The sequence below is a fragment of the Arabidopsis lyrata genome, assembly GCF_000004255.2.
Source record: "Arabidopsis lyrata subsp. lyrata unplaced genomic scaffold ARALYscaffold_6, whole genome shotgun sequence".
NCBI classification, from domain to species: domain Eukaryota; kingdom Viridiplantae; phylum Streptophyta; class Magnoliopsida; order Brassicales; family Brassicaceae; genus Arabidopsis; species Arabidopsis lyrata.
In genome coordinates this window covers 6,962,311-6,975,251 of record NW_003302550.1, presented here as the reverse complement: position 1 = coordinate 6,975,251, position 12,941 = coordinate 6,962,311, and the positions used below count along the sequence as shown (strand labels likewise).

Here is a 12,941-nt window from a genome sequence, read left to right as displayed (position 1 = left end):
TACAAGGTTTTTTAAAGGTTTTTACAAGTGTTTTGGCGGGAAAATTGCGGGATCACTTTTCCCGCCAAAAAATATTTTGTATTTTGTGGACCTAATTTTGTTTCAAATAAGGGTAAAATGGTCATTAAAAATTAAAAGAGGGCAAACTTAAAAATGGACTCTCAAAGGGGGCATTTTTGAAAAGGGGTATTGAAAAAGGGGCATTTTTAACAATTTCTCATGATTCTAGTGCATATATTAATTATTTGACTATTAATGTTTAAGAAAACATAATTAATATTAAAATTTAAGAAACAATTGGTACAAAACTATTTGATATGTAGTAGAGATTTTTTCTATATGAGATGTTTAGCTCATATTATGAATTTATTTTATTGTTAAGAAGAAGTTGAAAGTGGTAAGTGGTTGATTTTTTACATAAAATCAAAGAGGATATTATATATGTTTCAAACTTTAATGGGTCTTGAAAAATTGTTTTGAAGATGTTTGAATCTGTTTGGTTTCTTCATCTTAGAGTTGGTTTGGCATTGTCGGCGGAAGCTCCCCGAAAGGAAAGACATAGCATAATTCGGAGTTGAAGGTCGGGAGCGTCGAAGCAGATGTCTCAATTTGATGGAATCCAATATTTTAAAAGTGCTCGATCGGTTTATCAAGAACCGTTTTATAGTTCTCAAGTCATGAATTTATTTTCTTTTGGCTCAAACAACAATTTTTCACTATCCAAAGTTTAGTTACTTTTGTCTAGAATTTTATTCAATTTGGAACGATATAATGCTCCACTTAAAAAATAAACGAAAGAGATTCATTCGCTATTTTATCGGTCAATTTGTTCTCTCCAAGATTCAAGTCATATAAATTTAAGTTACAAATTCTGCCAAAAATAAAATAAAAAATGGGAACATATGATTGAAATCAAAATATATTAATGGGATCTACTTTCTTCTTGAGATCCAACGGCTGGTATTGTACATAGTTTAACATTCCAAATTCTAAGGACCGTCATCGTCACCAACCTCCATGCCTATGTGAACAGTGTATTCAATGTCGTTGTGTGGTAGTAGTTAAATCATCTTCAAAACCCCGGAGGATTATATATATTAGGGGTTTCGTTCAACAAACCTAACTAAACTCAGAACCAGAATCAAATTCCTCAATTCATATTTCGATCGCTCGACTCACAGTCACAGCTATGGCGCTTGATCCTGAGCAGCAACCAATCTCCTCTGTTTCCAGAGAGGTATACGTCTCACTTCTAGTTTGAGAAAAATTGGTGGCGTCTTTGTGTTCGTGATTCTTCTTTTCCCTGTTCGATTAAACGATCCATTTACAGTATCTAAAGCTTAAATCTCTAGTGAATTCGTAATTCTTGACTTGCCACATTAGGAATTGTTCTTTTTTGAGATCGATTTTGACTTTTAGCTGACAAATTTCTGGAAATTTGCTCTATTGGAATCATAGAGTTTGTATTTAGTGGTCATTTGAAGATATTCACTTTTTGGGGATCTACTTCAATTCTGAGAAGAAATTTAGAGGTTTTTAGACGGGTTTTCATTTGATCATGAGAGGCTGTGTAGTTGGTTTGTTGGTTTCATGATAATGTTTTCCTTACTGTTTTTTTAGTTTCTGAAACTGTTAATGCTCTTTAGGTTGGTAAGTCAGATGGTGAGATCAGCGCAGAAAGGGAGCCTCTTATTAAAGAGAATCATACTCCAGAAAACTACTCTGTGGTTGCAGCCATTCTCCCGTGAGATCTCTCTCATCTCTTCTCCAAGTTTGGTAGTTTTCAAAATAATCATAACAAATGAAAATTTGCAGACTCATGTAATTCTGCAACACACTTAGTGAACAATTCCGATGTGGTCTTTGTTTGGTTATGTTGTGTATCATTTAGCATAATATGTATCCTGACTAGGAAACTATAACGTTGTGTGTGGTTCTTTGCATATCTTTGAAGTGAAATTTCATATAGAAACACAAATCATCTTCAGTAGCTTGGACCTATGTCTCTTTTCCCATGGTGGTTTTCGTTTTGTAGCTAGTCTATTGATGATTGATCTATGCATGTTAAGAAGTTTCTGTGTCATTATCAGGTTTTTCTTTCCAGCTCTCGGAGGACTTCTTTATGGTTATGAAATTGGTGCAACTTCTTGTGCAACCATTTCACTTCAGGTAAAGTAAAAAGTTGCCTGAAACTATCTATTCCTACAATTTTGTTATCTTTCAACTTTTCTAGATTTTTCAAGTCACTGTTTTCAAAGCCTAAATATTATAAAGCTATGGACATTGGACTGAGATATCACTACTAAATCATGATTTTTCACACTTGCCAGACCATTTTTTTTTCCTTCGATTTCTCCTGTATATTGTTGTCACATGCATGTATCTTATGTATAATTGTCTACATTCTTTTAGAAGCCCATGACTTTGCTATTTTGCTATGCTTTTTCCTTTCCTGCAGTCGCCTTCATTAAGTGGAATATCATGGTACAACTTGACCTCAGTGGATGTTGGTTTAGTTGTAAGTTTCAAAGTTATATTTCCTACTTCTTATGCATGCTGGTCATTGCTTATCTTTCATTCTCCTGCCACTCTTGGATCTGTGGCCGTCATTTGAAGTAAAGACAATTTTGCTTACAAAATAGTGTTAAATTTTCTGCAGACCAGTGGCTCACTTTACGGTGCATTATTTGGCTCAATTGTGGCTTTCACTATCGCTGACGTTATAGGTTGGTTTTATTTCTCACTATCTTCATTTGGTAGGCATGAGTAATTAGCAATGTTGCTTGTGGAAAAAAAAATCAAGTTTTGGATTTATTGAATTTTGGAAGGAAGAAGAAAGGAGCTGATTTTGGCTGCATTATTGTATCTCGTTGGAGCCCTTGTGACTGCACTAGCACCAACCTATTCCGTTTTGATAATTGGACGGGTTACTTATGGGGTCTCAGTTGGACTGGTAAGACTGATTATGCTTCTTTAGTGTATGACATCTAAAGACTTGCTTATGCAGGCCAAGTGCTCTAACGTCATATATGCATTCGACGATGTAATGATAAAATCGCAAATCTGTTAGGAGGGAAACAAATTAATGTCTTATAGGACGCAAGGGCACCAATACTCTTAAGCTATTGTGGTGACTGCTATCCAAGGTCTTATAAGGCATTAATTTGTTCCCCTCCTAATGCATGTGGAATTCTAATCATGTATGTAATCAACCTAACTTAACCTCCCCAAACTAATTGTAATAGTTGATGCAAATATATTTTCATCTATTGCGGAGCATGGGTTTATCCAGTGCATCCTCATACAAACATAAATGATGTGTATTCTTGTATGTACATGTATACATAGTACGCATATATATTGTGACAGCATTCTTCTGGTCCTCCGTATTATTTATGTTTCTCCAGGTTAAATGCCAGTGATTAGAAATTTTGTTTACCTTTCAAATTACGAAATCTTTTTATTTGTATGAATCCATGCGCTTCGGCTATGGATTACATATAGCATTATTCTTGAGCGGGAACTAAATTGTTTCCCTACACTTAGGCAATGCATGCGGCTCCGATGTACATTGCAGAGACTGCTCCAAGTCCGATACGTGGACAGCTGGTATCACTAAAAGAATTCTTCATAGTCCTTGGGATGGTTGTAAGTTTCTGAAGCTCTGAGGTTTAGGACGTTGATTGCTTTATGTGAATCAATTGAGTTGCTCTTCATGTGATTGAAATCTTTGTTCACCACGTTAATCTCACATATCCCAATACAAAATTTTACACAGGGAGGTTATGGAATCGGTAGTCTTACAGTCAATATTCATTCTGGTTGGCGGTACATGTATGCAACAAGTGTCCCTTTGGCAGTTATTATGGGAATTGGCATGTGGTGGCTCCCAGCATCCCCTAGGTGGCTTTTGCTGCGCGTCATACAGGGGAAAGGGAATGTGGAGAACCAACGAGAGTCTGCAATCAAATCTCTCTGCCGCCTTAGAGGCCCTGCTTTTGTTGATTCAGCTGCTGAACAAGTAAATGAGATTTTGGCTGAACTTACTTTTGTGGGAGAGGATAAAGAAGTCACATTTGGTGAATTATTTCATGGGAAGTGCTTGAAAGCTCTCATCATAGGAGGAGGTCTAGTCTTGTTTCAACAGGTTGGTATAGTCAAATCTAATCATTGTTTTCTCTTGGAAGAGTAATTACTAATGAATTCTTGTCAAATGGCAGATAACTGGGCAACCAAGTGTGCTTTATTATGCACCATCAATACTGCAGGTTTTCTTATCTTCTCTAAATAAACTTTCTGTATAGTATAATATTGGCTTTGTTGCTAAAAATACTTTACGAGCGGATTTTTAACTTCTCTCCCCTCCCCAACAATTCCTGTTAGACCGCTGGCTTTTCTGCCGCAGGTGATGCAACAAGGGTCTCAATTCTACTTGGTCTATTGAAGGTATTCATTTTTTTCACTTGGCTAAACTCTAAGTTACTTTTACAATGTGAAAGAGATGCCTCTGCTGCAAAGTTATTTTGCTTTCTAAGAAATAACACCCTCTGTTGTTGCAGTTGATTATGACAGGAGTAGCTGTTGTAGTTATCGACAGACTTGGAAGGAGACCTTTACTTCTTGGCGGTGTCAGTGGCATGGTATGTCCTCTGTCTTTTATCCCTTCTCTTTTCTCATACATGTTCTATTTATCCATCTCAAGCAAAGTACTATAAATTTAGGTCAAGCTCACTAAATGTTCAGCTCAATGATATTGAGAACCAAATACTCCTAATATCTTCACTTGTTGTTTTCAATGTCAAACAGGTTGTCTCATTATTCCTGCTAGGGTCATACTACCTCTTTTTCAGCGCCTCACCAGTTGTTGCTGTAGTTGCACTGCTGCTTTATGTGGGCTGTTACCAGGTAAACAAATAGTTAATTAGAATTTTGCTGATCAAACTTCAGTACCACAACGTCAATGCTTGTCCTTAAAGTATCATAGACTTTCTGTCTTCCTGATATAACTCGTGGCATCTAAAGTTGGGGTTTTTGTAAAAAGTAGTTCCATTGGAGTTTATGTACAAAAGTGATTCATGTTTTTTCATTGTTTTCGCGTTAAAACTTTTGATATGCTTCTAGTTGTTCTTTTTTGAACATGTTTGTTTTTCTACTTTTCAATAAGAGCTTTAACGTATTACCATCAATCTTGCAGCTATCCTTTGGTCCAATTGGTTGGCTGATGATTTCAGAGATATTTCCCCTTAAATTAAGAGGTCGAGGTCTCAGTCTAGCAGTGCTTGTGAATTTCGGTGCCAACGCACTTGTGACATTTGCTTTTTCACCCCTAAAGGTAACTTACCATTCAAAACCTTTTGTTTAAGCTTGGTATGGCTAATGCTGTAGAAATGGTAGCAGGCCCTTTTGCAAAACTTGTTGAAATTTAGAATAAATTGGTTAGTTGTGGTGTTTGGCTCACATGGCTCTGTTTTGCAGGAACTGTTGGGAGCTGGGATACTGTTTTGTGGGTTTGGTGTAATATGTGTGTTGTCTCTGGTCTTCATATTCTTCATTGTGCCAGAGACAAAGGGTCTCACTCTTGAGGAAATTGAAGCCAAATGTCTCTAAAAAATAGGTTTGTTCTTTGCTTAAAACCATAAAAAGTCGTCTGCTTCTTTACATGATTTTGCTTTGTACTGTTAATCTGTGAGGAATATATAATAGTGCAGGTTCAGAGATAATCAAACATATGTCTTACAAGTGTTAAGTGAATCGCAATTCTGCCGCACAGGATGGGAAATGAATCTTCACACACCATTAGATTATTTGAAGCAAGCAATGTTACTTCAGAGGCTCGATTGTTCGAGCAAATACATGTACGAAAATTAATATTTTCAGAAATCTTTGTAATAATTATCAACACACTATTGAAGTTAGAAAAATAACAAAAGGAAAAACATATCATAAAAGAAAGGTCTCGTCTGGTCTGGGCCTTCTGGTTGTATGTGTCCTAATCAGCGAGGCTACCAAGGTTCTCAATGTTTTTAACTTTTTACTTTTTTTTTAACGATTCCACGATACTGCAATGTTGCCAAAAAAATATTTCTTTTTCGTTTGCCAGTTGGAGCCATGGCTTTTGAAAAGAAAAATTAACGTTTTTTACATTAGAAGATATTTCGGGTTTTAATTTGTAAAACTTGATGTGATATCTAGAAACGTAACACTGTCGTCAAACACAGTCACTATCCTCATTTATTGGTCACCTAAACCACCGAAGAATATTAAAACAGTCCAAGAGCAAAAGGTTGAGTTTGACTCTGTGTGAAATGTGACAAAGAGAGATTGGAAAAGAAAGTTTACAAAAAAAAAAAAAAAAAAAAAAAAAAAAAAAAGAGAGATTGGAAAAGAAAAGAAAAAACAAATGTGAAAAAAAGAAATATGTATATGAAAATTTGAAAGTGTCGTCGACAAAAAAAAAAGAAAAAAACGCTTGAAAGAGAAAGTATCAGAATTGTGAACCATGTAATGAATCGTAAACATAAGCCCTGATGTCATACTTGAAACAGCTACGAGACGGGAGAGGCCACTATTAAAAAAGCAATAACAAAAATTATTGAAGTGAGAAGTTGATCAATCGAGGAAGAAGAAATAACGATGACGGCGACGAACAAGCAGGTCATATTGAAAGACTACGTGAGTGGTTTCCCTAAGGAATCCAATTTCGATTTCAAGACCAACACCGTCGAATTTAAGGTTCCGGGAGGGTCTAATTCAGTTCTGGTGAAGAATCTCTACTTGTCATGCGATCCTTACATGCGTATTCGCATGGGGAAACCTGATCCCTCCACTGCTGCTCTTGCTCAAGCTTACGCTCCCGGCCAGGTACCACCGACAATAATTTACTTCAGTTCTCCGATTATCCAAATCTCCTGTGAAATTCGTATCCAATGATTTGAGCTTGCATGGTTTGATTATTTGAGCTCGTTTCCTCTTATGTCTTGAGATTATTTATGTGATTTTTTTTCTTCTATATTTGGAAAATAACGATATCTTATTATAATAATATACTACTTGACAAATCTATTAATAAAATCAACTGTTCTGTTTTTGTGTTATATATCATTTCTGTAACTGATAGTGTTACATAAACGTTTCTCATCATAAATTAGATTAGTGTTCTTGAAGAAACTGTAACTCTTTGGGTTTTGTTTCTACTCTCTCTATCTCTGTCGTGTTGACTGTTGTTCCATTGTGTGTTTTGGTGCAGCCAATCTTTGGGTATGGAGTGTCTAGAGTTATTGAATCTGGACATCCAGATTACAAGAAAGGTGATTTACTCTGGGGAATAGTTGGATGGGAGGAGTATAGTGTTATTACTCCAATGACTTACATGCATTTCAAGATCCAACATACCGATGTTCCATTATCTTACTACGCTGGACTTCTCGGTACGTTAATCTCCGCCTTGCTCCTTGTTTCGTAACTGGAAATCACTTGGAAACTTTAGAAAAAGTGCTTCTTGATACGGGGAATATGAAGTTGAATGTCATAATCATGTATAATCGTTTGTAGATGTCTAACAAACCTAAAAATGTAGAAGACTAGAGTTTCAACTGTTTGGTTTGTTGATCTGTTTCATATATTCACTCTCTGATGGGTTTTGTCCTGTCCTGACAGGTATGCCCGGTATGACTGCCTATGCTGGGTTTTATGAAGTTTGTTCCCCAAAGAAAGGAGAGACGGTTTATGTGTCAGCTGCATCTGGTGCAGTTGGTCAGCTTGTGGGACAATTTGCTAAGATGATGGGCTGTTATGTTGTTGGAAGTGCCGGTACCAAAGAAAAAGTGAGAATTTGATCATCATTTCCATAGATATTTTGTAACCTTATGCTTCTTGGTTATCCTTCAAGAGAATGATTAGCCCTTTACTTCTTTGTGGGGGATTTGTTAGGTTGATCTCCTCAAGACCAAGTTTGGATTTGATGATGCATTTAACTACAAGGAAGAACAAGACCTTAGTGCTGCTCTGAAAAGGTTCAGCAAACTACTTATTTCTAAGCGCTTGATGTCTATAACTGTTAGGATCGGTTTGCAGAATAAAGCGGCATTTGATCACAACTCCGTAATTAAAACACTTTTTGAAAGAAAAAAAACGATTTTAGCTTCGTTGATTAATATCTAATCAGTTGCTCTTATACTATACTAAGAGAGATTCTCTTTTTCTTTTTCCAGGTGTTTTCCCAAAGGCATCGACATATACTTTGAGAACGTTGGAGGCAAAATGCTAGACGCAGTGCTCTTAAACATGAACCCACTCGGGCGTATAGCTGTTTGTGGAATGATCTCACAGTACAATCTTGAAAACCAAGAAGGTGTACACAACCTATCCAACATAATCTACAAACGAATCCGCATTCAAGGGTTTGTAGTTCTTGATTTCTATGACAAATACTCAAAGTTCTTGGAGTTTGTGCTTCCGTGCATCAAAGAAGGGAAGATCACGTACGTGGAAGATGTGGCTGATGGGCTTGAGAAAGCTCCCGAAGCTCTTGTGGGACTCTTCCATGGTAAGAACGTTGGGAAACAAGTTGTTGTTATTGCTCGTGAGTGAATATATTTTTGTTATGGGAGTAATGTTATATTTATCCAACAGATTTTGTATGGGTGTTCGAACCCAAGCCTGAGTTTTTGGTTTATTAAATAATAGTAATTCAAGTAAATTTTTAATATATATATATATCAATTTGTTAGTTATGGTTTCGAATCATATTCTGTGTGACTTGTTCATCAAATTGAAATGTATCAAAGTAGTAACAAACAATCCCAAACCCCTCTCACAAATTCAAAAATGTAATTAGGTTATGTTACCAAATACCAAGTATGCGTGTTTAAACATCAGTGAATATTGTTACTGTTGCTATTTGTGCAACCCCTTTCTTCATTATTAGGGGACATAATCACAATCACAATCACATGGCTCTGTTTTGCGGGAACTATTGGGAGTTGGTATACTGTTTTTTGGGTTTGGTTTGATATGTGTTTTGTCTCTGGTCTTCATATTCTTCACTGTTTCAGGAGACAAAGGGTCTCACTCTTGAGGGAATTGAAGCCAAATGTCTCTAAAATTTATGTTTTTTCTTTGCTTAAAACCACAAAGTCGTGTGTCTTACAAATGTTAGTGAATCGTGTGTCTTACAAATGTTAGTGAATCGTAAATGTGCCGCACAAAATGGGAAATGAATCTTCACACACCAGCAGGTTATTTGAAGCAATGTCACATGAGAAGCTCTAATGCTCGAGCAAACACACATGTACCAAAATTCATGTCTTAAAAAATCATTTGTAATAATTATCTACACACTATTTAAGTTAGAAAAAAGGAAAAAAACATAAAAAAATACTCCGAAGTACAATTTTGTAGTTTACCAAAAAAAGAAGAAAAAAGTATAATTTTGTATAATGATTATCCGAAGGTTCTCGTCTGTTCTTGCTGCATGTCCCAAATCAACGATGCTCCGAAGGTTCTCAATCAATGTAGTAATTCACCACTGTTTTGCTTCTTTTGTCAGCTATACTTTTAATTTTGATCCTCAAAATTTAATTCATATTAATAAAATAAAGTTTCGGACATTTGTAATGTATAAACACTTAACTCTTGTGAAATCACTGAAAATGTGACAACAATACAGAATTGGAAAGAAAAATAAATGTGAAAGGAAATGTAATAATAACAAAATGTGAAAGTGTCGACAAAAAAATACGGTCGAAAGAGAAAAATTAGGCCTGGGATTTCGGTTAACCGTTCGGTTATTGGTTGGGTCCATTCGATTTCGGTTCTTTCGGTTTCAAAATTTAGTATCCATTTGGATATTTTGAAATTTCGGTTCGGTTCGGTTGCGGTTCTTTTGGTTTTAAAATTTAGTATCCATTCGGTTATTTTGTTTAGGATATTTTTGGATATTTCGGTTATTTTTGAGTATTTTCAGATATTTTTGGATATATTTCGTTTATTTTTGAGTATTTTTATATATTTTTCAAGTATTTTTGATTATTTGGTCTATAAATAATTAATTATTTTGAAAATATAATTGTATTTATTTTATCCGAAATATTTCGGTTCGATATCGATTCGGTTACGGTTATTTTGGTTATAGAATTTAGTATCCATTAGATTATTTTCAAATTTTCGGTTCAATTCGGTTCAATTTTTTTGTTTTGGTTTCAGTTCAATACATTCGGTTCGGTTTATTTGTCCAAGCTAAGAGAGATCAAAATTGTGAACATTGGGATCAATCATAAGCAGTGACGTCACACTTTGATATTACGAGAGAGATAGGCCACTATAAAAAGCAGGCGCGTCCACTAGAATCCCAAGTAACAAAAATTGGTGAAATCAGAAATTGAATCGGAAAAGAATTAACGATGACGACGACGGCGACGAACAAGCAGGTGACATTGAAAGACTACGTGAGTGGTTTCCCTAAGGAATCCGATTTCGATTTCACAACCACCACCGTCGAACTTAAGGTTCCGGAAGGTTCTAACTCGGTTCTGGTGAAAAATCTCTACCTGTCATGCGATCCTTACATGCGGACTCGCATGAGCAAACCTAAACCATCCACTGCTCTTGCTCAAGCTTACACTCCCGGCCAGGTACCATCGACGATGATCTACTTTATTCTCCAATAAGGAAAATCTCTCCGGTGAAATTCGAATCGGATGATAATGTTTGTTTTGTTTTGGTTTGGTTCGAGCTCGTTTTTTTGTTTAGATTATTATTATGTGATTATACTTTTGGATATAATAAACTATACTTTGTGACCAGAATGATGACTTATTTCTGTAAGTGATAGTGTTTTTATACCCCCAGAAATTAATCTGGATGCTTCTTATTTATATGAACTAGATGACAATGATATGATAACTTTAGATTAGTGTTCTTGAAGACTCTGAGAGGAAAATGTGTTTCTTGGGGTTTTGCTCTCTCTCTCTCTCTCTCTGGTGGTGACTGTTGTTCCATTTTGTTTTTGGTGCAGCCAATTTCTGGGTATGGAGTGTCTAGAGTGATAGAATCCGGACATCCAGATTACCAAAAAGGTGATTTACTCTGGGGGATAGTTGGATGGGAGGAGTACAGTGTTATCACTCCAACACCTCAAGTTCATTTCAAGATCCAGCATACCGATGTTCCATTATCCTACTATACTGGACTTCTCGGTATGTTAATCTCGGCCTTGTTCTGGTTTTGTAACGGGAATCACTTGGTGAAACTTCAGAATACAGCAGGGATCATGAAGTTGAAATGTCATAACCCTGTATAATAGTTTTGTTGATTAGAAACTCACTTATGTTGAGTTCTAAACTTCAATTTACAAGGAGTCAAGTCTGTTTAATGTATTCTCTCCTCATGAGTTTTCTCTGTTCCTGACAGGTATGCCTGGTATGACTGCCTATGCTGGGTTTTATGAAGTTTGTTCCCCAAAGAAAGGAGAGACGGTTTATGTGTCTGCTGCATCTGGTGCGGTTGGTCAGCTTGTGGGACAACTTGCTAAGATGATGGGCTGTTATGTTGTTGGAAGCGCCGGTAGCAAAGAAAAGGTGAGAATTTGATCATCACTTCCATATTTGTTTCCTTATGCTTCTTGGTTATCCTTCAAGAGATTGATTAGCCCTTTTACTTCTTTTTTGGGGATTTGTTAGGTTGATCTCCTCAAGACCAAGTTTGGGTTTGATGATGCATTTAACTACAAGGAAGAACCAGACCTTAGTGCTGCCCTGAAAAGGTTCGGTTACCACTTATTTTGAACTGTTTGATGTCTATAAGTGTGAGGATTAGTGTGCAGAATAACGCGGCAATTCACAACTAAAGTAGAAACGAGAGAAATGGATAAAAGCATGGTTCTAAGTGGAAAACCACTTAAGAATGGAGAAAAATACAATGAAACTCCGTAATCCGTAATTAGAACATTTTTGTGAATTAAAAAAAAACGGTTTTATCTTGATTGATATCTTATCGACTGCTCTGTTACTAATCTAAGAGAGATTCTCTTCTTCTTCTTTTTCCAGGTGTTTCCCCAAAGGCATAGACATATACTTTGAGAACGTAGGAGGCAAAATGCTAGACGCAGTGCTCTTAAACATGAACCCACACGGACGTATCGCTGTGTGTGGAATGATCTCACAGTACAATCTTGAAAACCAAGAAGGTGTACACAACCTATCCAACATAATCTACAAACGAATCCGCATTCAAGGCTTTGCAGTGTTTGATTACTACGACAAATACTCAAAGTTCTTGGAGTTTGTGCTTCCGTGCATTAAAGAAGGGAAGATAACGTATGTGGAAGATGTAGCTGATGGGCTTGAGAAAGGTCCTGAAGCGCTTGTGGGACTCTTCCATGGTAAGAACGTTGGGAAACAAGTTGTCGTTGTTGCTCGTGAGTGAAGAATACTTATTTGGGAGTAATGTTGTATTGAGCGTGATTGAAGAATACTTATTTGGGAGTAATGTTATATTTATCCAACAATATTTTGTATGGCTGTTGAACCTAACCGTGAGTTTCTGGTTTATGAATAATAAAGAGTAAATATAGTAAATTTTAATATACAGTAATATGAATTTGTTTGTTATTGGTTTTATGTGAATTGTTCATAAAATGTATGGAAGTAGTAACAAAGAAGCCCAAACCTCTCTCACAAATCCAAAAAAAAAAAGAAAAATACAAACCCATGTTTTGTAGCTCATATTCCCAACTCCCCAGTATGCGTGTTTAAACATCAATGACTACAGTTAGTGTTGCTGCTAACATCAAAATCACAATTACATGGCTCTGTTTTGCGGGAACTATTGGGAAGCTGGGATACTGTTTTGTAGGTTTGGTGAGATATGTCATATGTGTTGTCTCTCTGGTAAATTAGTAAACTACCCAATTTTGTCAGTTAGGTGACCACAAATGAGGATAT

At 36.2% G+C, this 12,941-nt stretch overlaps 3 protein-coding genes across 4 annotated transcripts; all 3 read left to right on the top strand.

Annotated features, from left to right (window-relative positions):
- The first annotated feature begins 963 nt into the window (after window positions 1-963).
- Window positions 964-6,079, top strand: LOC9309872 (D-xylose-proton symporter-like 2). 2 transcript variants are annotated; one of them, XM_002873758.2, is made up of 15 exons: window positions 964-1,237; window positions 1,647-1,744; window positions 2,091-2,169; window positions 2,459-2,518; window positions 2,660-2,726; window positions 2,829-2,953; window positions 3,547-3,648; window positions 3,779-4,147; window positions 4,221-4,268; window positions 4,384-4,446; window positions 4,560-4,640; window positions 4,807-4,905; window positions 5,195-5,332; window positions 5,476-5,614; window positions 5,709-6,079. In XM_002873758.2, the coding sequence occupies exons 1-14, from the start codon at window positions 1,190-1,192 to the stop codon at window positions 5,605-5,607; spliced, it is 1,509 nt and encodes a 502-aa protein (XP_002873804.1). In that variant the 5' UTR covers window positions 964-1,189; the 3' UTR covers window positions 5,608-5,614; window positions 5,709-6,079. The 2 variants fall into 2 exon arrangements, with proteins under 2 accessions (XP_002873804.1, XP_020878307.1); XM_021022648.1 differs by having other exon boundaries at window positions 5,704-6,079.
- Window positions 6,080-6,445: 366 nt separating this feature from the next.
- LOC9309871 (NADPH-dependent oxidoreductase 2-alkenal reductase) lies at window positions 6,446-8,707 on the top strand. The gene is made up of 5 exons (XM_002873757.2): window positions 6,446-6,861; window positions 7,247-7,427; window positions 7,657-7,823; window positions 7,930-8,012; window positions 8,211-8,707. Exons 1-5 carry the CDS (start codon window positions 6,634-6,636, stop codon window positions 8,587-8,589), a joined length of 1,038 nt encoding a protein of 345 aa, XP_002873803.1. The 5' UTR covers window positions 6,446-6,633; the 3' UTR covers window positions 8,590-8,707.
- A 1,541-nt stretch (window positions 8,708-10,248) lies between these two features.
- Window positions 10,249-12,585, top strand: LOC9309870 (NADPH-dependent oxidoreductase 2-alkenal reductase). The gene is made up of 5 exons (XM_002873756.2): window positions 10,249-10,631; window positions 11,015-11,195; window positions 11,410-11,576; window positions 11,679-11,761; window positions 12,045-12,585. The coding sequence occupies exons 1-5, from the start codon at window positions 10,401-10,403 to the stop codon at window positions 12,421-12,423; spliced, it is 1,041 nt and encodes a 346-aa protein (XP_002873802.1). The 5' UTR covers window positions 10,249-10,400; the 3' UTR covers window positions 12,424-12,585.
- The last annotated feature ends 356 nt before the right edge of the window (window positions 12,586-12,941 follow it).